Source organism: Micromys minutus, assembly GCF_963924665.1.
Source record: "Micromys minutus genome assembly, chromosome: 26".
In the NCBI taxonomy this organism is placed as follows: domain Eukaryota; kingdom Metazoa; phylum Chordata; class Mammalia; order Rodentia; family Muridae; genus Micromys; species Micromys minutus.
The window spans coordinates 7,601,111-7,627,490 of record NC_137961.1 but is presented as its reverse complement, the minus strand read 5'-3'; the positions used below and the strand labels follow the sequence as shown (position 1 = coordinate 7,627,490).

Here is a 26,380-nt window from a genome sequence, read left to right as displayed (position 1 = left end):
GAAACATTTCAAAGGGAAAAGGAAGTCGTGGCAGAGGAGGAAACAATAGGAAGAGGAAACAGTTGTTTGGGTAAGGTGTGTGGAAGTTGTCACTGCCTTGGGAGCTCCAAGGATGAGGAGGAAAGACCTGGCAGATCTGCAGGATGTGACTGAGGAAGGGTCCCTGTGCTGTGCCTGCTTAGGGACACTGTGTGCACCTCGGCCATTCATCATGAAGACCTGGAAGTATTTCTTCCCATTTGCCCTTACCTCATGGCCCTCAAACTATCGGAAATTGGGTGATTGTTTCTAATTCATTGTTATCTAGTTCATATGCACAACAGTTGCTTAATTTTTGTGATAATTTTCAGAAAATATTGTCTATCCCTCTCAGCGAAATAGCCTGTCCAGATGCCCCCTTAAAAAAATATCCTGAATCTGGAAAAAATTCAAAATATCTCAAAAGGAAAGCACTGAGAAATAACTAGGGCTGTCAGCTTTATTCAACTGTCAGTTCTCCAAAGATTTCAGGGCTTAAAATTTTAAAAGTGCCAGATGCTATTATCTGTTATTCATCTTACCATTATGTTCTGGTCTTTACTGAAATCAGTATAACCTCCCATCTGTACATTGAAGGATCTGGGTGCACACGTGTTCTCTCTAAATACATACACACACACACACACACACACACACACACACACACACACACACACACATGCCTTGCTAGCACATCACACACAGAACAAAATTACTGTTTTCAAAACCAGACTTTTTTTTTAAGTGTTAAATAAGAGTCTCAAAAATATTAATCCTACACTGGATGTTATTTTGAAAATTAATCTAGTATTATATGTTTCTGTAACAGAACTAAGCCTGACAATTCTTTTAGCTGTGGCTACGTGTCTTTACTTTTTCTACAGGTTTGCAGAGTTCAAGGTTAAGCAAAAGCAGAAAATACAAACAGTTGGAAGTATAAGCGTCTGTAGTTTTAAAAGTTATGAAATATTTAAAAGGTCATCACAAACAAAGCCATCTTGGATAAACTCTTTACAACACTTTATCATGCCAAATTAAATAACATACATCTTACCAACATTGTTTTATATGCATTTCTGCTGTATAATAGTTTGAGCTTTAATATTGATCATTTCCTTTAAAATCCCTCCATAATCCCACATTCCATAAAACACACATTTAACCCTCAACCAGAAACCTTCCCATGCTTGGCTTTAAATGGACATGCTAAGGAGAGGCTAAGCTAGACTGGAACAGCTCCTAAGCCAAATCCATATCAGAGTGAGTGGGAGAATGGGCAGGTTTAAATCTCCATGATCAGGAATCCTTTCTCTTAGCCATTTTCACAGAAAGGCTTTAAAAACAAGCTTTCCCACTTCCCTGGCCTACCTTGCTGTAGATGGGGGAGGGAGACATTGAGACATCCATCTGCTGCAGTTCATACAGGTACACATTTCCCTTCCGGTACAGGTCGGTATCGACTGATTTTTATCAGTAAAGTAACACAGAATACTTCAGCAGCACACACAGTATGAAGGGTGGTATTGTTCCATACGGTGTCTGTTAATTGGGCACAAAATGGCGTCAGTTGAGGTATGTCTACCAATTCCCATTCTGTGGTACAATGTTCTTCTGTTCTGCTGCTGCTCTGACAGCTGGACATGTAACAAATGATGCCTGGGCTCATTAGGACGTGTTTATTTAATGAAAAAAACTTGAATCATACTAATATACTAACAACCATATAGTTAAAGAGATGTCTCTATATTCACAAAAATGTGAACCTTTAAAAAGGGCTCCTTCTCGATTATAACCCCTCGCTCTTTGGATAAAGGTCTATAACAATCAAAATATATCCTTTTATTTATGATGTGTTTATTCTTCATATAAATCAATCACAGTGCTCTAGCCAAGTATTCAAGCCAAACTCAAACCTAACACCAGTAGTTTCAAATCCACTTGCCTTTTCAGAGTTTCCTAATGTCTTCTGCCTTATTCTCTTCACACTTACCTCTTTCTGTTTTTTTGTTTGGGCTGTTGTTTGTTTTCCAGAAAGACCCTGTGAACTCCCTAGAAAATTTAGAGGAAAAAAAGTTTGCTGGAGAGGCCTCTATCCCAAGCCCAAAGCCCAAGCTCCACACAAGAGATCTCAAGAAAGAATTAATCACGTAAGTCACGCTCAGCCACCTGCCCTGAGAGATTCTGCAATTAAGAGACATAAGTTTACAACTTCAAGTGAAATGGTTTATATGTGCAAGTCCTAACTACTTTAGGATAACGGAACTAGTTAACATAAACCTAACTCTCAGCATACTGCAATAAGTGAGCTTCCAAATGTACGTATGGAAGAAGTAGGAACCTCTGTTGTTTAAAAACAAGATGGAGACACATACCTGTGGTCTGAGATTTCCAGTTGTTGACTCACAGTATCTAAAAGTCAGCTAACCTTGTAATGCTCTAAAAAGCTCCACTTTGGAAAAGGATGGTTTTCATTCCTCTTTGGGTTTTTTTTTTTTTAACCTCAGAAGAGTTCAATGAAGAATTGTCCTGATTGATACAAAGTATCCATGAATCAAACCATCACATTGTACCCCTGTGTTATTCAGCCTTTGGTCACTGCTACAAAGTACTAGACTTCATCCTTTGATAAGGAAAAACAAAAAAAAAGAGGTTTATTCTGGCTTGTGGATTTGGAAGTTTTGATCCATAGCCACTTTTCTCTGTTTGCCCTTGTATTGAAGCAGAAAGAACTTCGTGACAGGAGCTTATGTTGTGTATGGTAACGAGGGGTCCTAATGTACCCTTTTGGGGGTTTACTTACAGTGATCACCCACTGGACCACATTCCTTGAGGTTTACCACCTGTCAATACTAACATAGCCTGGTGACATGGCCTTCAACACGTGACATGGCCTTTGAGAGACATTTAAGATATACTTCATGGCAGCCCCATAAATATGGCAATATGTATATAAAAGCAAAATAGAATACAAATGAACATTGTGAGTGGGTGGGTGAGTGAGTGGGTGGGTAGGTAGGTGAGTGAGTGAGTTGGTAAGTGAATGGGTGGGTGGGTAGGTGAGTGGGTGGGTGAGTGGGTGGGTGGGTAGGTAGGTGAGTAAGTGAGTTAGTAGTTGGGTGGGTGGGGGAGTGGGTGGGTGGGTAGGTGAGTGGGTGGGTGAGTGGGTGGGTGGGTGGGTAGGTGAGTGAGTTAGTAGCTGGGTGGGTGAGTGAGAGAGGGACATTATAGGAATAAGCTTCCATCAGGAAAATTTAGAATGATGTGTAACTATGTTGACTTCCAATTAGAGTTTCTTGAAAAGAGTGACCTTTCTGCTTGGGCACCACATCTTGCCTTCTGTAATATTCTCCATAAATACATTCTTTCCATTAAAAACTCCCCGGGAGCAGCTTCAAAGTAGACTCTCCCATCCCCTCTTCTTAGAGTTAAGCTTCTCAGGAAAATTGTTAGTGGCACACGACCCTGTTTTTCCCCTGAATTGGTTCCATTCTTCCAGCTCCATCTAAACCTTGGGATGGTTTCTCCACAACCCTTCCTCCTCCAGTTTGAAGGTGGGTCCTTGACCTTTGTGTACCTGACAGACAGCAGGTTTGGTGACCATTACCTCCTCCGTGTGCTGAGACCCATCTGCCGCCCTTGGCTCCAGGGACCCCCTTACCTGAAGACTTTGTTTTCCTCACAGTGATTGTTTCCTAGACTCAGGATAGATCTCTGGTGACTGAAATACCTGGGACGTCTTTTCTCCCCTTCCTGCATGTATGGGAGCTACCATCTCTGGATTTATCCTCTGAGTCTTATCCACTAGCTCACAGGACAGAGCATGTCCTCCTCCTAGACCCTACTCATTAGGCAACCTTATCTTTTATTTCCTGTGTGCATAAGGGGCACACTTGTCCCAGGGCCTTACCACTGCTGTAACCTCTCCCCATGGTCTCTGAAAGGAGTCATACTCTTGACTCTTAGTCCTCCCATACATCATCACATCCATTTCTCACTCCCAGTGCTGATACTTTTACCCCAGTTCCCCATCCTTTCTTTACAAGTACATACCAGTATCACCAACTTACCAGTGTATATAATTCCTTCCTTTCTGCTCTCTACTGCCTGCCCACCTACCTCCCTGAGAAGGAGGCCCAGCAGGCATGCATGCTCTTCTTTCCTCGTGTTGTGGTCTTCCTGGCCATATAATTAGTTCATAGTATGTATCGTGTGCTTCTTAGATACTCAAGCTACATGTACAATAGCCTGCAATACAGTGTGCATTTCAGATGCTGGCCAGTAGTAAATATGGGTTTTGTACAGAACAGACATCCATAGATCATTGCTTGGAGAGGATCATTTTACTATCTGACATGCAAGTAGCTTTTTCTTTTCTTTACATCCACATTGCAGCTCCCTGTGCCCCCTCTCCTCCTAGTCCCACCTCCCACCCCTTCCTCCATCCCTGACTCCCCTCTTCTTAGAGAAGGGAATTCTCTCCCAGAGTACCAACCTACCCTGGCCACATTAAGTTGCATTAGGACTAAGCACATCTTCTTCCACTAAGGCCAGACAAGTTACCCTAGCTAGGGGAAAGGGGAAACAAAGGCAGACATCAGAGTCCAAGTCAGAGACAGCTCCACTTTATAGGGAACCCACATGAAGTCCAAGATGCACATCTGCTACTGGTGTGTAGGAAGCCTAGTACATGCATATTCTTTGAGCCCCCATGGGCCCAGGATAGTTGGCTCTGTTGGCCATTTTGTGGTGTCCTTGACCCCTCTGGTTCTCTCAGTTCTTCCCCTGACTATTCCACAAGACCCAGTGAGCTCTGCCTAATATCTGCCTAATATCTGCCTGTGGGGATCTACATCTGTCTCCATCAGCTGATGGATGAAGCCTCTCAGAAGACAGTAATGCTGGATCCCATCTGCAACTAGCTTGTAAAGAAGCTTACACATTGGCATTCTCTACAGAGCCTGTGGTCAAGCATGAACATTTAGTTGCTAAGGTGAAGCTTCACCTGGATTTTACTGGTCTCCACAGCATGATGAAGGGGACCAGACACATCAGAGCTCAGATTCCTCAGAACATTTTCTTTCCAAGAGAGCCCAGAACTTATTCTCACTTGGATCTGCTACATGAGCTTCTGCATCCATCAGCTTTCTAAAACTTCTTTTCCATGTGATTTTATTTCAATGCTTCCAAAATGGCAAAATTCTATCTTTTGAAGGCGGGTTTTAAGAAATTGCCAAAAAGTCAAAACAAATTATTTGCTGTGTGAATGACAACTGAGCATCCTGGGACAGAGAAAAATAAAGTGGTATTATTTTATAATGGCTAACACTCCTGACTATGAAGATAAATATACAAAAGGCGGCTCCTAAGACCTTGAGCCATGCTTTTCAGTTTATTGTTAATTCCCTGGAAGTCAACAGACTTTCCAAGTCCCAGGCTAAACATTTGGATGGGAGCTTCAGATTTGTATGTGTCTATATTAGTGTGCTGATTTCTGTCCTGTCTTTAAAGAGACAATTGCGCCATAATTGCACACCCAAAACTGGTCAAAACAAGAATTTAAACTCTGTCCACTCCCCCGCTGCCTTGAATAGATTTGAACATCAGTTACCAAGAGAATTAGCTCATTTCCTTCCTTTAATTTTGTTAATTTTTTTTCAGAAATCTCCCCAAGAATGTATCACCCAGCCAATATTATGTAATATTACATAATATTTTTCATTATAGATTTGGATTTACACCTAATTTCAGAAACCTTTCAGGAACTCAATTAAGACCACTATCCACCTGTCAGAAATAATATTGCCATTGGGTATTTATCCTTTTACCTTCTTATACTACAAAGCCTTAATTTTCCATCTAATCACATTCATATGTTCATCCTATTTTCATGGGTAACTTGCAGATAATTGGTCCAAGATCAGTATAACTTATTCGCATCTTTTGGCAGTCTTAATGAGCATTGTTGAAAACAGAACAGAAAATGAGCACAATGCTTTTAGGACACCACTGGGCATGTGAATTCCCAAGCACCTGACAGCCCTGAACTTTCTGGTTAAACGGAGTTTAGAAATTTTTTTTCTTTACTTAATGGGTAAATGTTTACCAAAGGTTAAGTCTCCATTAGTTTTTAGTCCTTTTAAACATATATTTTATTGTCTGTACTTTCTGATACTTCATCCTGAGTCAGGGATAAAAGAAGAATTAAATGGCTCCGATTTAGGTCAGTCCCTGAAAAGCAAGCATCCTTCTGAGATCCCTAGTGTTCCTATCTTCTTTACCTAAAGCAATTGGTAAATGCCTAGAGGGAAAGCTACTTAGAGGAGGAAAGTATCATGTTAGTCCCAAGTTCTTGAAAAAAAAATTATTTTGAATTTAATATGCACAAACAGAAAGGACTTCGCTCTGGGCAGGATATCAGTGAAAACCCAATGTCTGAAGGATAGAGCTGCCTTTTCTCAGATCCTTAACCTGACCACAGATAGCACTTCCGGTTATAGTCCATCTGGACACTCCACGGGAGCAATGTCAACAGTATCTAAAGGCTTAAGTGTTTAGGAAACCAAGGTACTCTAATTGGAAAGGTACCTCTTGAGGATAGCAAACCTCTTGTGATATTTTTTAAAAATACAGAAGTCTAAGAAGTTTCTGGGAAATGTGAAGAGACACAAATCACGGTGGGCCACCTTTAACAGATGTCCTGGATCTGATTTGGGGCTAGCTGTGAATTAGGGGTTACTGTGTTGTTACAGCTCTGAGTGAAAGCGCTCAAGAGTTTTAGTAGCTGAATCTCAGTTATTTCTCTGTTACTAGTAACTTTCCCATGTAAACAACAATCTACATTCTAGTCTAAGATTTTCTTTTTTGTAGTTTCTAAAAGGTCAGAGATGCTAGGAGAGCCTATAGGAAGATTCCTTTCAATAACGCATACAGCTGCTGCCATGGTTTCTGTTCTCATATTTTTGGGGTTATAGAAACGTATAGTTATCTTTTCAAAGAATAAGAACAGCACTGAGTGTTGACTCACAAACCACCTCAGCTTCGTGTTAGCACTGCTTCCCACACTGTGTGAGCCCGAAATCCGGGCAAAACACTGAAAAGAGAAAAACACTCAGGAAGTAGCTGGACATGCTATGCTTACTTCGTTTCCTTCCTCTAAATTCTTAATGTTTTAGCTTCTGCATCTCCTAAACAGTACAGTCTTGAAAGGAGAAGATGTTTTGTAATTTGTCTGGAAGAAAATAATCTATGAAGTGCCCATGATGTGTTTTTCTGCTTCCACAGCTGCCCAACGCCAGGATGTGACGGGAGCGGCCACGTCACAGGCAACTATGCATCTCACCGCAGGTACCAAACGCCCTGCGTGTGCTCGGGGCTCATCATCTTGGTCTGTTGCATCTTGCTCATTCTAGCAAGTTCAAGCTGCTCTCTAGACTAGGAAATGATGAGTGAGTTAGTAAGCAGTGGAGGTTATTTTATCTTTTCATAGGTTTAGATATGGCACATGGAAATGATGATTCTCGTTCAAAAGAGTGATCTGGTCCTGGTTACAGACCAACTGGGGGCTCATGTCAGGATACAGCCTACCTCACATTAAACAAAGAAAGCACCGGGGCCTCTCACTGTGCGGGCGGCATTTCTGGTCCTGAGCAGATAAATACAGGTGTTGTGAGACTGAACAATGAAAGGATCTCTGTTGTCTTCCTGGGGGGGCATCTCCTCTCCTGTGGGCAGTGGCTGGTGCGGCAGTGTGAATGGAAGGCTGGGCCACTACTGACCACCGAGTTCTCATTAAATGAACGCCCTTCTTGAGATAAATACCAAACCTAGTTTACGACAAATAACTGAAACCGCCTTAAGGCCATGTTCATTAATAGGAAGACGAGATTCAACCCCAGTTAATTCGTTTCCACCCCTGGCCACCATAACTTAACGTATATCACAAATGCTGGGCCCACTTTGTATCCGATTCGTCCTTGTCACTGCTGTTCTTTCCTTCCTGTTCCCTCTGTAGTGTCTCTGGATGTCCTCTAGCAGATAAGACTCTGAAGTCCCTCATGGCTGCAAACTCTCAAGAGCTTAAGTAAGTGCTGGGAGACGTGACCTCTGTGCCCTTCTTCACCCTGGTGGAGCCCTCCTTGTTCAGTGCCCATGCTGCCTTGTGAAAGAGCATAAACTTAGTAACAGAAAAGAACGGGTGTAAAAGCTTTGAAAGAACTGAAGCTGAGCCTGTATATCTTGCCCAGACTGACTTGCCGGGAATTGGAAGGAAAGGGGGTGGTGCTTATGTTTTATAGTGATTTGTACCGAATGGCATAAAAATACAATCTTTTTGCTGTTACTTTCAGAACATATTTTCTCAGTCAGACTAATAATGAAGGTGTAGCAAAAATATTCACCATAAATTTCAAGAAATGATGAGAATTTGAGATCTCCCACCTGCCTTTCACTTTTGTGAACTTCTTTGTTTACAAGGTCTCTAGGTTGCATATAGATTAATATCTAGTTATCGATGTTTTATTATCCTGACATTTGATATTTTATATAAATATATTTATAGTAAATATAAAAGAATTTCACATTATACTACATCTTATAGGCTTAGTAATGTACAACATAAAACCCTGAAGTCTTTTTAATCGAGAAACAAGAATTTGGAAATACGCAAATATTTTTCTCATTTTCAAATGTTAAAGTACAATTTATCATGTCAAGGTACAGTCTTGAATATTAACTGTCATTTTTTAGATTGAAATATAAAGATGTTTTGGGTTTAGTAATTAATGGACTGAACTGTAAGGTACAACATAACTCCATCCTCAGTCTAACTTTTCCATTGTCACATCACAATCATAGCCGTCACTTTACGTACTTCCTATAAAATTAATGTTACAAAAAAAAATCATACAGACACTGGAAGCGCATAGATTGAGAAGACCTATTGCAATGTCAACAAATAACTTATCTGTTTTATCCATTCAAGAAAAAAATATTTTTCACTAATCTCTTGTTTATATACTCAAGAAAAAACTTTCTAAAAAAAATACATCTTGACATAATAGAAGACATATAAACATGTGTGTTTCATATTTAAGAAGATGTATAGACTTCTAAAGCCCTAAAAGAAAATATTAATAAATAGCTGGAGAGATGGCTCTGTGATTAAGAGCTCCTACGGATCGTGCAGAAGACCCAGGTTCAGTTGCTAACACCCATGTGAGGCAGCTCATGACCACGTGTAACTCCAATTCCAACAGCCTTTCCTGGTCTCTTAGCAGCACTGCCCTTGCCTTCACAGACTCACACACACAAACATGTATACGTAATTTAAAATAACTAAAATTATTAGAAAAGGGTGCAAAGCAAGCATGTCTAATGATACATTTGTGTGTTATTGATTAAAGTTATGACTGCTTCTCTGAGTAACTGGATGCTTGCTAATTATTTTATCTGAAAAAAAATGTAGTATTTCCTACTTTGTGTCTCAGGAATGGTATCCTATGATATAAAAACATCCTATGAATAGTCATTGAGATAGAATTTAAGAAAATCTACCTGCTGTGGTAGCACATGCCTTTTTTCCCAGCACAAATGTCTGTAAGTACAAGGCCAGCTTGATCTATATACAGTTTCAGATTAGCCAGCGCTACATAGTAATACTTCATCTCAAGAAATGATTGTATAAATAAATAACAATATATTGTCCACCAAAAGTCACATAGCAGTTTTATATGTTAAGTATTTGTTTTCAACATGAATCCTTAGCTGAAAGCCAAATGCTTAAACCAAAAGAGTACCAGCTCATCCTTTTCAACATGCATGTGTCGTGATGCCCATCTCTCCCATAACTAGGCACCCCACTGTGTTCCTGTGTTTTCTAGGTGTCCAACCCCAGGTTGCGATGGATCTGGTCACGTGACTGGAAACTATGCCTCCCACAGAAGGTAAGGCTACCCCCATTCCTCAAAAGGGAACTGATGTGTTGTCAGTGACACCCAGTCATAATCTCTTAATCACAGGGCTTGTACTGTTCTTGGTTATTCCTCTTAGCTTGTCCGGTTGCCCTCGTGCAAGGAAAGGTGGCATCAAAATGACTCCAACAAAAGAAGAAAAAGAAGACTCTGAACTTAGGTAAGTAATCACAGGTGACCGAGATCTGTGTTGGGCTGTATCTTGTCTAACTGGGAGGAGCCTTGAAATGCCACACACTGAGTCCTGGAGGATATAAATCATTAAGAATCAGGAGTTATGGCTAAAGACTCAAAACTGCTCAGAAGTTCAAAACTAGATTCTCATTCATAACCGCATGAAGTGAGAGAAATGTGTGATTTAAGCATGTAGAAGTTGTTTTATTATAGTATTTCTCTTGGTGTCTATATGTGTTTCTTGAGCCTTCTCTGTTTTGTCCAATTCTGGTTTATTTTATCTATTTTATTATTAGAATATAAACATGCATCAAAAATAATAATAGAGAGAAGGGGTGTGAGTTTGTGTGGATAGGATAGGATACTGGGAAGAATATGGAAGAACTTGGGGGAAGGAAAATGATAATCTATCAAAATATACTGTATATTAAATCTATTTTCAATTTTGAAAAAAAGAGTGGGTAAGAGCTTGGTTACATCTCCTGATAACTGGGTGGCAATCAACCTAAGCTCTTATACAAATCTCATTTTTCCCCGCCTGCAAAATGGAATAATATTCTCCTCCAAGAGTCTGCGGTGAACATTAAAAGAGGTGATTGGTGGAAATTTCTCACCCTAGCGCTTGCCAACTCTTACTGCCAACACAAAGCTGTTTTATTACTTGTGGTCTTAGGGTTTTTATTGCTGCAATGAAACACCAAGACCAAAAGCAAGTTAGGAAGAAAAGGGGTTAATTGGGCTTACAATTTCAGATCATGGTCAATCATTGAAAGAAGTCAAGACAGGAACTCAAACAGGAACCTGATGCCATAGATGGGTGTTGCTTACTTGCTTGCTCTCTATGGATTCTTACAGAACTCAGGACCTCCACTGGGTTGGGCCCCCCACATCAATCACTAATTGAGGTTCTGTCCTCTTAATGACTATAGCCTGTTGAGTTTACATAAAACTACCAGCATATGGTGGTGTCCTTTGAAACTCTCTGCTGTTGGTTGTTTCAATGTCATATGAAGCTGTTACTTCCTGATAATGGCTCTATTGTGTTTCTGTAGATGTCCTGTAATAGGGTGTGATGGCCAAGGTCACATATCAGGCAAATACACATCACACCGCACAGCTTCTGGCTGTCCTCTGGCTGCCAAGAGACAGAAGGAGAATCCCCTCAATGGGGCTCCTCTCTCCTGGAAACTGAACAAGCAAGAACTTCCCCACTGTCCTCTGCCAGGATGCAACGGTCTGGGTCATGTAAACAACGTTTTTGTCACCCACAGAAGGTAATGCTTGTTTTCTGTCTTTCTGTTGTTGTGATGTGAGTTACTTATGGGAAGGTCAAAACTCTAAACGTATTATTTATAACGCTTTAGATACATAACACCGAGTCTTGCTAAGTAGATATTTGACGAGCCTGAAGAATGAAAAATGCACTTTCTCTGTTTCTGAAAATACACTGCACAGATTTCAAGTGCTCTAGAAACTCCATTTGTTCCCTACATCCTAAAATATTGCTTATGTTGCTATTTTTAAGTGGCTCGGTCTTTTAATGCTTCGCTCCATTTCCAAGTGCTACCATCCACTCTACCACTACTAACTACGTCAGGCACTTGTGAGCTTTTACTTATGTATTTCCATCATCCTCCCTCTCTTGCATCCGCCCAAGCCAGTGCAACAGTGCTCTGCTTCTGGGAAGATGTGATTCACCCGCAGCAGCCTGGATCATAGCAGCATGCGTGGGTGCTGCTGGGTGAATGGACCTGGAGCTCTGCAATGACGTCACTACCTCATCACTGAACCACCAACTCTCAAGGGAATTCTGCTGCACAGGATGATCTTAGCCCAGCTATGTGGCTCACATTCCACCTAAAATAAAAAAGCTAGAAAACTCGATATATTTCTCCACTCAGTGAGTGTCCCACCCCCTTGTAAATCTTGTAGGCTACTGCTTACAGTCTTAGGGAAACATTGATTCCCTTATTCTCACTATACAAACTAAGCAAAGTTAGGACATTTGGAAACTTTTTCAGTTTTAAAGGAACAAATCAGTCTTAACAGAAAATAATCCCTAGAGGAAATGAACACTTTCAAGCTGCCAGTAAAACCAGTTTATGGAGAAATTTGAATTTTCTGAGAGGAGGTCAGAGAAAACCCTTAACATTGATACCAGAAAATTATCTTTCCAGCGATTGCTTGTCTTCAAATTGTCAGTAAAACCTGCTTGGGAAAAATCATGGCTTTCAGTACAAGCTCCCGTATCGTGATTTCTTATCTAGGAGCAGAAGTCACAAACCAAAAATTGCCTAAATTGAGTCACCTACCATTTTGTTTTAAAAAGGCAAACTAGTCTGTGGTCACACTGCCCAGAATATACATAATCTAATATGAGAAGAAAGGAAGAAAGAGCTTACCTTGGCTTTAATATGCCTTAACTGATTATTAATTTATGGAAATGATAGAAGACTTGTGTTTTAGGTTGGTTTTGTTTTGTTTTTCTGGAATGGAATCCACACCCCATAGGCCTGCTTCCAGACCTGCCACACTTTACCTCCAGATCCATAAAGGTCTTCATGGAAGATAGGGGTAGGGTGATACATGTGTGCGCATGCCTGTGAAGGGCTGATGAAAGATACCTAGGAGTGACGTGTGATCTGCACACACGTGTAGAGGCCAGAGGACAACCTCAGAAGTCTCTTCTCTGGACTCTCTCTTTCATTCTACAGAGGGTCTTTCATTGGCCTGAAACTTCAACAAGTATTCTAAGCTAATGGGCTGATGAGCTCCAAGGACCCACTCTCAGGCCTCTACCTTCCAAAGCCTCATTTTCATGTCTGCACATACTGTTTTTAAGCCATGTGGTGATGGCTAATGGTTCCTTAGCAGTTTTGTAACTGACTGTCAGAAATGCACTGTAAAGTGTAAAGCGGGTGTTAGAAGGAAGAAGATGTGAAGCTTCAAATGAAATGATACTATGCTTAAAAAAAAAAAAGACACTGTCAGCATTTGCCTTCACCAGTTAAGTATTTATCCCCTTCTCATGTCTTAGACCACAGCATGTGACAGTAAAACAAACTCATACACACTCCACAGAGTGAGAACTAGTCTTTATGACTCTTACACGGGCCATGAAAGTCAGAATGAGGCTCCAAAGTGGGTTTGACCTCAAGTTCTGCCTCTCACTGTCCTTTTCTTCATACATAATTTATCACTTATCCAAGATGACCTAACCATATAACATTTTTATAATGTTACCCATTCTATATGACCATTAAACTGTGATATCAGTTCCTTTACTTTATAGAATATTAATGTCGAATGGTTTCCTTATTCTTAAAGCATGCAATGGCTCACATTTATGAAAGCACATTACTCCAGGAAACCTTTCTTCTACTTGGCACAACATCTTGAACTTCAGGTTGAAATGATTTGTTTGATTGACGAATTGAAGAGCCGTATTTCTGTGGGGGAAAAAATACTTTAAATGGTTGATGATTCTCGTTTTTGTTTGAATCTAAAAATGGTTTCTACAAAGACAACAAAGCCATAAGAGGATTCATGACCACTTAGAACAAGAAAATTATTTGTTAATGAACAATGGAAACCATGTTTTGTTCAGGGCTGTCATTGTCACGCTGGTGCTATTTAAATAATCAAGTGGCATTAAAGGAAGGAAGCCCACAGCACAGAGCAGAGATTCAATGGGCAGGGTCATGTGCACCAGATCAGATAATAGATCTCCTTGCCCTGGCTGCGCCTCCGTAGCTGACTTTATTTCCATTTCAGTGGAGAGATTTTTAAAATGAAAAATAATACTTTTAACGGTTTAAGAACAAATTTAGAAACTTCCCATGAGCAGACTGAATCGTCTGTAGTGAGAGAAGATGTGTTGCTGACTGTTATTAAAACTGAGTCACTCTATAAAGATCAGACTGTAACTTGCATGAAAACAGGAAGAACCAGGTTCTGTCGTGTTTTTCATGGACTTTGGCCAGGTGACAGCAGTCTGTATTCATGACTTTTGTGGGCAGTTTTGAATCTACAGAAAATAAAGTTTGTACCACTCACCATGCATTTGTGAGTGTGCAAGACCAGTGTTCTGCCAAGTGAATAAGACCGCTGGTGTCAGTGGTGACAACCTGCCCTTTAAGAGAAAAAAATGCAAAATGCCTTACATTATTGTGGATTTTATTTACTATATAATCTATTGGTTCCTTCCTATAAATAGACTATGGGTTATGATATATATAATTAATGAGCAGGCAAAACTATCGAGAGTAAGCAGCAAGAAATTCATTTAATGAGAAATGACATCCATTTTACACATTGGTATACACCCTCTTCCCACAGCTTATCAGGATGCCCTCTTAATGCACAAGCTATCAAAAAAGTCAAGGTCTCTGAGGAACTAATGACCATCAAGCTCAAAGCAACTGGGGGTAAGTCACCATCTCAGTCAAGGTCTGGGCACTAGGTCCCACAGGCCTCTGAAAATGGAAGGAGGCACTGTGTCAAAGCACAAAGTATGTGTGCAAAAACAGGGAGGGTTCCTCAGCTTTGAGCCAAAACCATAACCTATCTCAGAAACAACTTCCCTATGTCTCCTCTACTATTCAATAAGACTTTCCTGCAAGAAAAGGCATGAAAGGCCACACAGACAAATTGAGAGACACATGAACTCAGTCTTTCCAATGACAGTTTTTTCTCCCAAGGTTATGTGTACCTGCGTGTACATGCGTGTTCGTGTGCATGTTTATGTGCATTCGTATGTGTTCCCAGTGTACATTGCCCATAAATACTCAAAAAAAAGTTTCTAGCAGCTGAATATTTGAGCCTTTAAGTTGTTTTCTGTTTAAAAACAGATGGTTTACGGTGAGCGTGGGTACCCAAGTATCTATATCTGTTTCTCTACCTAGTCCTTAGAGTCAGTTCCTTGTCAGTGTTATTAGGATGTATTCATCCAGAGTTCCCTAGGAGACTCCCATTGTTAGCTCGTCTTTGAGTAGTTCCCAAGTGTTTCTCTCAGCATTGTTTCAGGTTCTCTCAGGCCTACTTCTTCCCCCTCAAGGAGCTTCCTAAAGCATCAAATACACCATGGCAAAGCGGTACTGTGCTTCTGAATTATATCTGCTGTTGCCTTTGGTGCATGATTAGAGCTGAACCATTTTCTTTTCACTTTTGCTGCAGGGGATGGAAGCCCAGGTCTGTTGCATGTTGAGTGTTCACTCTCCTGCTGTGCTCAAGCTGGGGCCCTTTAATTGTTCTCACATTGCTTTTCTGAAAGTCGTTTTTGCTTATTTGATGCGAATATGGGCTTTGTGTAGGAGATGTGTGGAAAGTAGAGCTCTCTTCAGCTGCCTGTTACTTCCTAATTAGGGAGGCCTTCCTCTGCATTACCTACAGCATCCTTTAGGTGCTTCTCCGCTCCCAGGCTGCCCACTGTTACGACCTCCAGAAAGCCAACGCCTAAGCCCCTAGATGTCAGCAACAGACAAGCTACCTCCACCATTTCTAGCTCCAAATGCTAAGCAGCTGAGCTTTGCCTAGTGCTCTGGCTATTTCTTAGAAGCATGTTTCTCCCCCATACCACTCCATCAGTGAAATTAGGACACTTTAATGTGCTTTTGTCTATATATCACCTTAGCGCGATAGATAGATAGATAGACAGACAGACAGACAGACAGACAGATGATAGATAGATAGATAGATAGATAGATAGATAGATAGATAGATAGATAGAAAGAAAGAAAGAAATAGTATATATGTGTGGTGTTGGGGGAGGGTAAAGTGCACAAACCTCAGCAACCTCACTGAAGAAACATGTAATAAGGTGTTTGTACATTTTCTATGATCTATAACAATACCTAGCTAGTCCAACATTGTACCAACAATGAACTTAAAGGAGCACCATGGGTGTGTATCTTCTTATGCTTCTAAAAACCACATTAGACATCTGTGACTAGAGGTGACATTACAAAACCCCTACCAGTGGATTCTAAACCACAGCTAGGGTTAGTCCTATATCTACACAGCTGTGCTGCGGCTTACTTATAAAGCAGGCACCGTAAGAGATTAGCAACAAATAATGATAAAATAGAACAGTCACAGCCACTTGCTATAGATCCAGGTCTTTAAGAACTTAGCTATTGGTACATCACAGAGAGCAGAGGCCCCGAGGAAGGTTGTGAGAGGTTGTTCTGGAAGCAGAGGACTCATGTTTGAATCCCAGCTCTGATGTTTAGATCTCATCTATAGAATGAGAGAGTGGGAGTCTCATGAAACATATGAGTTACTGCCTGGTAGTTCAAAGTGAAATTCAAGATGGGAGTCCTCTTCTCAGCCCCACTCTGTGAGGTCCAGTGAGGAAAGAAGGTTCTTCTGGCCCTGTGTGGAGAGGTTCAACATCTCTGTGGATGTAAGTGATGTACTTACTGAGAAAAGTAGAGATTCTGAGCCAAATTCAACACGGTTGCTAAAATACATACTAGATCTCAGAATTGATAATATACTAGCCCCTTCTTGTATTAATTTGATAAAAATTATAGAGCCAGAATCATAGCAGGTCCTGTAGGAACAGTTGATTTGTCTATCATCTGTGTATGTATGCATACATACGCCTCCCCCTCCCCTCCCCTCCCTTGAAACCCTTCACATGCCTCTCCCTACTCTTTCAAATCCATGGAAGTCTACGAGTCAGTCTCCCCTCTAGTTAATGCTGCTCTCCTACATACTCCAAGCGAGTTGTCGCAGCCTCTCCACCCCCATAGGAATACTGCCATTAATTACTACTGGGTACTATGGTGTCTTATTTTTTCATGTGGACTCTAGGAATCAAACTCAGGTTGTCTGGCTTGCTCCACAAGCACTTCATACCTGCTGAGTCATGCTTCTCACTCTGATAATCTTTTTCAAGTTCTCTTCCCACACTCAGACTTCCCAAGAAGCTCTAGAAAACATTTGTTATCGGGAATCTTCCAGATCACACACCATTGATTAAGGAGCTGTGTGCTTGCTAGTCAGCTTTCCAATGTGATTTTAAATGGTCTGAAATCTCGAAGTTAAAAGAACTGAGATTTGGGTGGGCTCACAACCTTGGAGGTCTCAGCCATGGCCACTGATATGGCAGCATATCATGGTAACAAAATGTGCCAGAGCAAAGCTACTCAAGTGCTTTATAACCATGAATGCAGGAAAGAGGTGGCTAGTATTTCATGACCCCTGTGAGGGCATGCCCTCCTACAGGGCCTAACCTCTTAACATCCACACAGTCTCTCCAGAGTACTTGCCCTAGAGACTGTGCCTTAGGGCCCTCGGACTTCAGACAAGAACCGAACTGTAGCAGCCACCTTTATCAACAGTGAGTATCAGGGAAACACAATCGTAACTGAATCCCAGTATCGAGCTCTCGCTTGGACGTTAGCATCCCACAACGTAGTCAAATTGAACATATAAACGTCCTACTGCAAACCTCTGGCCCCCTTTTCCTTCTCCTTGTGAAGGTGTCTCATTAAAACTATACCACTTGTTATAGCAAAATACTCATCCTAGCTCCTTCCTCACAATGCCTCCTAATCTAACCTAACACGTTTCATTTTGGATCCATCTCTTTCCCTTACTTCCTATCACATGGTCAGGCACTGACACCTAACCAGGACTCCAGGAATAATATTTCTGCATCTTCCAGCCTCTGCCTTGTCCCACCATCTGTTCCTGCTCCACAAAAATCCAGATGTGTTTTTAAGACCAGCCAGACCGTTGTAGATGCAGCTCAACTTGGAGGCACTTGCATTGCGTGTACAGGGCCCTACATTTGATTTTCAGCAATTTGTGAAAGGAGGGAAGGAGGAAGGCTGGAAGGGTGATGGGGAATACAGATAGAGGGGGGAGGGATCATAGCAACGCTCTGTCTTAAATTCATTCCATGGATCCTGGTCCAAGGCCTATGAGGTCCCCATGACCTATTCTCCTAGTATACTTTCTTACAGAGCTGGGAAGACCTATTTCTCTCCTGCCTGCATCCATGAGCTTTCTGTTCCCCACTGGGTTGTTCATCTTGTTCATGTCAACGGCCTGCCTTCTTAGCTTTGAAGTCAGAGTGAGAATATTCTCCAGGGAGGGGCCTTGTAACACTCAGCTTGTACAACATACTTTTTAAAAATCTTCATACATTTGCCTAACTCACCTCACCCACTATTTGAAAAAAAAAATGTAATACCCAAAGTAAGACTAGAGAAAGAGAGAAAGGAAAAATGCTGTGTCCGCGAAATGTAGCGGGGGGGGGGGGGGGGGGCTTTTTACTTGCTCAAATCGGAGGACCTCCAAGTGCTGACAGTCCTCAAATGTGAGTCATGAGAATCCCTGCTTCCCTAGATCCTGTGTATGATCTTCCTACAGATGTGTGATGCCTGGAAATTCAGCAGAGTTCTCTAGGTAATGTGGGCCTCTTCCCACAGCAGCTTCACAGTTACATTCCTATGGGCCTTTGTCCCTGTCCACTCTGCTGTGGAGCTATGTCAGACTGCTGCTTCCTGTTCAGATTGATCTAGGAACATCTCGGTTGTCTTGTTTCATTGAGTGTCAGAATCAAGTGTGAAATCAGTTGGTGGCATGTTTTGTTCTCTCCTTGACCCCTGCCTGGCCCACTTTTCAAAAGCCTAAGTGCCCACAAAATAGTCACCTGTTTTATAACACTGTGGGTAAAAGTTCAGGTCTTGTGGGATTTTACTTCACATTATATTATGACAAATTAGTCAAAGGCTGAAGAGATTGCTCGGTGCTTTAGAATGTTTATTAGTCATGCACAGGACCTGACTCAGTTCCCAGTACCACATTCAGCAGCTCAAAACTCCAGTACCAAGGAAGACCCCACAAGCACCCATACTTACACGCATGTATGTATGTATGTATGTGTGCACACATATACATCTGCACACCCACGCATGCACGCACATACCCAGAGTTTAAAATAAATCATTTTTACAAGAGTCATCCACATCATCATTGGCTGTGGGGGAGGAATCTGGCTTGTTTCAGCATCAGGCTTTTGTGAAGTCTAGCTGTGCACATCTTTTTAGTACAACCTGTGTGCACTTCCTGTTTTAGGTATGCCCTTGGGAATGAAATTGCTGGGTCACAGAGAGCGGGAATGAACCTTCACCTTCAGCATATAGCTTACTGTATCTTCAGTTGTTATAAAGAATGTTTGCTATTGTTAATTTGTACAGAGAAGTCTCTTAGGTTCCTGGTTTGGGAGGGTGGGAAGACCAAGAACATGTCACCAGCATCTGCTGGGTATCTGGTAAGGGAGAGACCTGCTCTGATGCCTGACTGCATAGTGGAGGGGATTGTGGGGGACAGGGGTGCTAGTTCCAGTCTCTCTTCATTAAGAATTACTGGTGCCACCACAGGGACTGTACTCAGGACTCCATCTAATTCCAGTCACTCCTTAAAGATTCTACTTCCAGCCATTAAATATGACACCAGAGGTTAAGTTTTGATCACATGAACTTTCAGGGGACATGCCTGAGCCATCACGAGATATGGACTATTCACTCAGCAAACAACAGTAGCTTAGTCCTGGTAAAATGATATTTGAAAATGCTCCTATGAGATTGCTCTTGGACCAGTACGCAGCAGGTTTCTGTGGCCAGCACTAGTGTAAAGATGCTTCTCCAGACTGGTGAGATTAACTTCGGCCCAGGTTGTGGCACACTTCTATCTTACCCAGATCACAAGTGTGTGAAATGTATCCACACTCACTGCACAATGATGAAGACAGACACTGTTCCACAGGCTACATTTGACTACAAGTATTCTCACACATAGATACTATGCAGGTTTTTACAGAAATTAAAGTCTAAGGATTAGTAAGTGATCAAATGCAAGTGGAACAGCCAAACAGTATTCTTTCTCCTAAACTACAAGTACTGCCCTGCCAGGCACATGCAGAGAAACCTGTGTTCCTGGTCACCCCAGCTCTGCCTGTAGGCATGGCTCCTAAGGGTCACCTCAACTAAGCAGATATTCAATTGCTGGGCATCCCTTATGCCCTCACTGTCCAAGAGGTTGTGTGGATTTGAACACCGTTAGTTCTTTTAACTTCTGCCAAGCTATTTTAATTTTAGAGTACAATGGGACATGCTGTAGGAGCTGTAATGGGAGTTCACCGGGTCTTGTGGGGCGCAGTGGGAACACCTGAAAGCTAGTGCTTTCCCACTTCATTTTCTTAGAAAGCATTAAATTCCAAAACTGTTTCCTTTTTCCCCCCAGAATCCTAATATAGTTTGAGTTTAAAAAAAAAACAAAAACAAAAAAGCTAAACTAAGGTCTCATATTTAAACATAAAATAACATGTTGCTGCCCTTGTATTCCGTTTTCAATGTGAACTGTAAACTCTTCCCAGGTATTGATGGTGATGAAGAAATTAGGCATCTGGATGAAGAGATAAAGGAACTGAATGAATCCAACCTTAAAATCGAAGCAGATATGATGAAACTTCAGACCCAGGTTAAAAAAAAATAAAACAAAACACTAATTAGTTATTTCTAAAATGATTATGATCTCCAGTGGGTACAGAACATTATCCTTCCTGAATCTTGCATCCGAAGCATCGCTGGTCCCATAGAGAAATGTGACTCTCTGTCAGGCACTTACTGTAAATCTTGAATGAGTGGCTCATGCCCAAGGCTATTGACTCAGCAGCAAGAGTTACCCCTCCACCTAGCTGCTGTAGCAGCCCATTCATGAGCAGATAAAGCAGATGGTTTTACTGACTGAGGTAGAGCATGCAGTGCCTTGTAGAATGTGTCAAAAAGGCTGAGAGTCCTTAGTTTTATTAAAAATGCAAATGTGACATTAAACTCTTTAAATACAGTTCTTCTAGAACAGTGATGTTTATGCCAAAAGCAGATCTTACAAATATTTTATACAAAGCCTTCAAGGGATCTCTAAATCTAGACCACTGGGAAATAAATGTTCATTCGGTCCACGGTTTTTACGATGCTGCCACGGATTCTGTTATTGAGGAAGTAGCTTGGTGGTAGGTTGTTTGCCTGTCTATAGCAAGACTCTGGGCTCGACCCTCAGCATCTCCAAAAGCAAAAATTAGCTGCATTGCAACAAGTTAGTAGTGGGGAAAAAACCAAGGCCACGCAGAGGAGAGAGGCTCCTTCACGCTGCTGCTCCCATTCCCTCTCCTTCCCTCACCCCCAACGTGGAAGCTTTTCCCCACTGCTCTCTGCGGTCCTCAGTCACCTAAGCAGTTCAGTTCCTCTGAATTCGTTTCTTCATCTCATCTTCTGAATGCCACACAAGTCCACGCATAGAGCTTGATGCTTCCATTTGGAAAGTTTGAGGCTCCCCTTGAAACCATTGGTGAGGAATACAAAGCCCCTTCCTCATGAATCTTGATCTCAGTGGGGGAGCTAAACAGGGGGAGAGAGAGAGAGAGAGAGAGAGAGAGAGACTGTGTGTGTGTGTGTGTGTGTGTGTGTGTGTGTGTGTGTTGTATGTTGTGTGTAATCTGCTGCCATAAGAAAGGGGGATTTAATATTAAACAGGATAGCTGAACCACAAGAAAAAAGAAATGTGTCAGCAATGTTTTAGACATGAAGGTGCTTGCCAGTTCTGATGGGGAAGACTGTTTCGGACAGACTAGAGCCAAAGCCCTAATCATAAGAAATGTAGAGATTTAAGCAATAAGAGGAATATGTCTGGAGGTAATATAGTTGGATCGGGCAAGTTACTGAAGGGTACCAGAGATGACACTGGGCTGTTCACATAGAATGACCTACTTGATGTTGATGGCCTTGGCATTTATGTTGATGGAACAAGGAGCCTTCTTAGCATTTGGGCTTAATTCTGTCATCCTCGATGTACATTCTAACATGACCTGGAAAAGTCTAAATTTGATAGTGTATCATGAGAACCAAGCATGTGCAGAGCAAAGCTGACACAAGGTGATAGCATCACACCAAGTGACTGGGCCGAGGTGGCCACAAGATAGGTGGATAGCGGCCTCGTCCTGCATAGTTTACAAGAAGTTCTCGGTGAACTTGAAATACAGTTCGAGGGCAAGACCTTGAATCTGGGCACCATTCAGGCTGCCATTCACTGTGAAGAAGAGACCTACTACTGGAGCAAGAATTGGGAAAACAGCAGATTTAGCCTGAGGTGTATTGACTCTAAGATATCCACCATATACAGCCATATAGAGAAGCTATACCTGCAATTCATGGAAAAGTCTGTGTCGAGGTGTGAATCTAACACTTGGAGTGCAAGGGCAGGGCTGAAGTGTGCGATGGGGGCAACCCTTGGCACTTACATCTAGCCTCAGGTTTCCCCCAGAGGCCTTTATAGGACACTCGTCTCTGTTTCTCATGCCATTGCCTCTGTTTAGATAACATCTATGGAGAGCAACTTGAAGACCATAGAGGAGGAGAACAAGCTTATAGAACAGAGCAACGAGAGCCTACTGAAGGAGCTGGCAGGGCTTAGCCAGGCACTCATCTCCAGCCTTGCTGACATCCAGCTTCCACAGATGGTAAGACCAGGAGCAAGGCTCTGCTATGCCATCATCTCATCTAGCTCAGATGTTCCATTATCCTGTGGCTGAACTGTTAACAGTCACCTATCCCCAATTCATTCTCATACTCAATGATTTCACCATCTGAGAACATGGTAGATACATATATCCAGATAATTTAAGGCCAGTGACATTCCAAAAGGCCTGAGCTCTTTAATGATGAAGGTTTGCTTGGAGCTATTTTTATAAAGTTACATGAAAGCTGGATGCCAGAGCTTACTCCCTGAAAACAGGTTTCCAAACAGATGATTCTATACATCCCTCAGAATCATCTACTCAAACCAGGAACTCTAACATTCCCAATAAACTCATTGTAATATTCAACTTCTTTTCATGGAACATAGAATGCATGTGTGTGACCGAGGCATCCTCATCCCTTATGACTTAGGCCTTATTCGTGAATGTGCAACTACTTAGAATTTACAAAACATTTATTCTACATTTTCACAAATATAAATCAGTCTTTGGAGACAGAGATGGATTGCTGATTCTGTTAATTTCCTCTGAGCCTGTATTCTCATTCCAAAATTGTTAGTTAACACTTAAGAGGTTTAAAGCAACAGAAATGTAATAAAAATATAATTCAAAATACTAAAATTCTCAATTTATCCAACTTTCTAACACAAAGTCTTTATATCACTCAATCCTACATGTTTCCCCAACCCCACAAAAAAATCAGTTTAACTTTAGCTAATGTCTAGGAGATTACTGGGTATTGTCATCTTCCTTTTTCCTGTTTTTCTAGCTCCTCCAAGTGTATATTCCTTAAGACTGGTTCTTTGTCAGTGCTGCAGAAATGGCTGAAAACAAGATAATTGTGCCTAACTACCACCCAGGGACCCTCCAAGATGTTATAGCAGTGACCATAGGACAGAGCCCATGAAAGCTCCTTAGTCACTGAAAACTTGAGATTCCCAGTCATAGAGGAGAAAGTCATGGCTCAGCTTCCATCACTGGGTCAAGATTAATAGCTGGCATGAGTCAGGAAGCTGTGGGACAATGAACTTCCTGACATGGTCTTTATCGACTCTGCCACCCGATTCTTTGTCCAGTTTCGTGTTACCATAAGAAGCACATGTACAGCAGAGGTAGGAATTGAAAGGGAACAATCACAACTAGACAGTGCATATGTTCCAGACCTGAACTGTGCTGGGCACACAAAATCATCTGCAGCTCTAGAAGGCTTACTTTCTAAATGGGAGTAATAATAGTCATTTTCTGGATACCTCAGCTATTTATTCATTTTTAAGTCCTTTCTTCCAAGTACCTTTTGGAGTAAGTAACTCATTTACCATGAATTTTCAAAAAGGTGGAAACACGGAAGCACTGTACATGCAGGGTAATATTCCCTTTCGTCATGCACTCCCTGCCTCTTGTGCATACAGTTTACACACATCTAGTATGTACCCACCATAAAACATATTACAGGGGTGGAGAAATAGTTCAGCAATTAACAGCACTGGTTGCTCTTCCAGGGGATTCAGGTTCAATTTCCAACACCCATGAGGCAGATCAGGGCTGTCACTCCAGTTCCAGGATGTCTGACCCCCTCTCTTGGCCTCCACAGGCACAAAGTACATATGTATTGCACAAATAAACATCAACATCATACAAAGCATCCATATACATCGTGTCTGTCTGTCTGTCTACTTATCTGTCCCAGCATCATGAGAATCCCCTTTTATCCTAACGTTTGTGAGGCAGAAGCACGCAGATCTCTGGGAGTTGAAGACCAGACTGATCTACATAAAAAAAGTTTCCAGCCAGCCAAGATTACAAAACAAGACCCTGTCTCCAAAAATCAAACAAACTAATTAATTAGACCATCATATTAGGCAAAGAAGATGCCAAAATACGCTCAAGGGTAAAGTTGAAATACCCTTCTAATGCTGATACTCTCCCCTAAAGAAACAGAGAGGGCAAAATGAACAGAGCTGCCATAGTAGAAAAATCTCCTTCACAACTATTAGTGAACAATTGGCTTAAATTTACAACCCCTGTCATTCCAACCTAGGACTGTTAAAGGACCACTTGGCAAAAGCAAATTTTCATCCTCTGACCATTCCTTCCAGACAGCTTGTTTGGTATTGAGCAAGTGCAAATGAAGCCCAGACTCTTCTCAAAACAAGACGTATAGTTTGGGGACCTATAGCATGGCAGCTGGATGCATTTGTTATATAGTTCCAAGTTAATCCCCAATACTATTAATCACATTTCATTAATGCCCTGAATTAAGAGTGAACAGATAAACCACACACACATTTTTAGGTCCTATCCCAAACTACAACAGTCCTATAAACCCTCGTCTTCCTACTTACGTAAGTTGGTAACATTCATCACTATCTCCTGATTTTCCCTGGGGAAGCTGAACCTCTGTGACTGGTTTCCATGTGCTTTGTCTCCATCAGGGGCCTATCAATGAGCAGAATTTTGAAGCATATGTAAATACTCTCACAGACATGTACAGCAATCTGGAACGGGACTATTCCCCAGAATGCAAAGCTCTACTGGAAAGCATCAAGCAGGCGGTGAAGGGCATCCATGTGTAAGACAACAGAATGCAGGAAACAGAGGTCACTACAGCCATGAACTCCCACAGATCCGCAGGGGACTGATACCCCTGAAGCCTGGAGGCTGTCCCCTGTGTTTATAATCGCTTCATTGCACTAATTTTTCCCCAGCTGACATAAAAAGGAAAGAAAAACTATGATAAACTCTTTGGATTGAAAGCAATGCAGTCAATTATTGGATCTCATTTATTTTCATATCTTTTTCTTTTCCTTCTTCATTGCTCTCTTTATTTTGTAAAGTATATGTAAAAAATAAATGTGACATTTTATATTTTATTTATTACTAATCAAAGAGTTTTTTATCTTTTAACTGCATTTTTGAAGTTTACCCTATTTTTACAGGTGTGTTTATTAATTTATCTTCTAATAGGATTTAAATAGAAATGCTGTTCTCAAATCAAATATCTTTCTGGGTTTAAATGAGAAAAGCAAAACAAAACAAATGTGTGAAGGAAATCCCAGTGTCAGGACTACACTCTGGTCAAGCTTGGTTTCTACTGTGCACTTCCATTTCCTCTTAACTGGTTTTGTTTCTACAAATGGTTTTTGGTAATGTGAGCTTGTGAAGGATTATGAAGATAAATGGCGCCCACTAGTGGGAAATCCACACTCACAAAAGCACAGGATGTTAGCAAACAGCGCACTCAGAACTTGATAGCAATAATTAAATAAAATAGAAAAACATAGTAGTCCACATGGCTGCACGGATTTAATTAATATGAATTATTTATCTGGACTATTTAAAGCATACATTTTAAGTGAGTCAGATTTGTCTTTTTGTTTTTCAAGTCATGTTGGCTACTTGGCAACCCTTTCCCAAGACGAGAAATAAGCTTCGATGTGACCAGCCAGGCTTCTCCTGCTACACGTTAGTACAATACACAAGTGACAATATTGGTGTAGATTTGTACTTACAAATACAGACACATCCAAATGGAAATTCTGTAGATATCATATCCCCTGAAATAGCATTTTTCTTACTGGGTTGACTGGAAAAGGACGGAAAACAGAAGGCCTAAAAAAAAAAAAAAAAAAAAAAAAAAAAAGAATGTTATTCCAATCTGAGTGGTTACCTTGAA

The 26,380-nt window shown here is 41.3% G+C and overlaps 1 protein-coding gene across 3 annotated transcripts in view; it reads left to right on the top strand.

Moving 5' to 3' along the window:
* ST18 (ST18 C2H2C-type zinc finger transcription factor) overlaps positions 1 to 25,280 on the top strand; it is a gene marked incomplete at both ends in the record, with an annotated part of 82,286 nt that extends 57,006 nt beyond the window's left edge. For all 3 annotated transcript variants that reach the window (XM_080938508.1, XM_080938507.1, XM_080938506.1), the window contains 10 exons: positions 2,050 to 2,165; positions 7,300 to 7,362; positions 8,030 to 8,098; positions 9,897 to 9,959; positions 10,066 to 10,146; positions 11,213 to 11,434; positions 14,499 to 14,587; positions 20,551 to 20,654; positions 22,546 to 22,689; positions 25,140 to 25,280. In XM_080938508.1, the coding sequence (XP_080794634.1) occupies positions 2,050 to 2,165; positions 7,300 to 7,362; positions 8,030 to 8,098; positions 9,897 to 9,959; positions 10,066 to 10,146; positions 11,213 to 11,434; positions 14,499 to 14,587; positions 20,551 to 20,654; positions 22,546 to 22,689; positions 25,140 to 25,280 (1,092 nt within the window). The remainder of the gene's footprint in view (positions 1 to 2,049; positions 2,166 to 7,299; positions 7,363 to 8,029; positions 8,099 to 9,896; positions 9,960 to 10,065; positions 10,147 to 11,212; positions 11,435 to 14,498; positions 14,588 to 20,550; positions 20,655 to 22,545; positions 22,690 to 25,139) is intronic.
* Between the last annotated feature and the right edge of the window lie 1,100 nt (positions 25,281 to 26,380).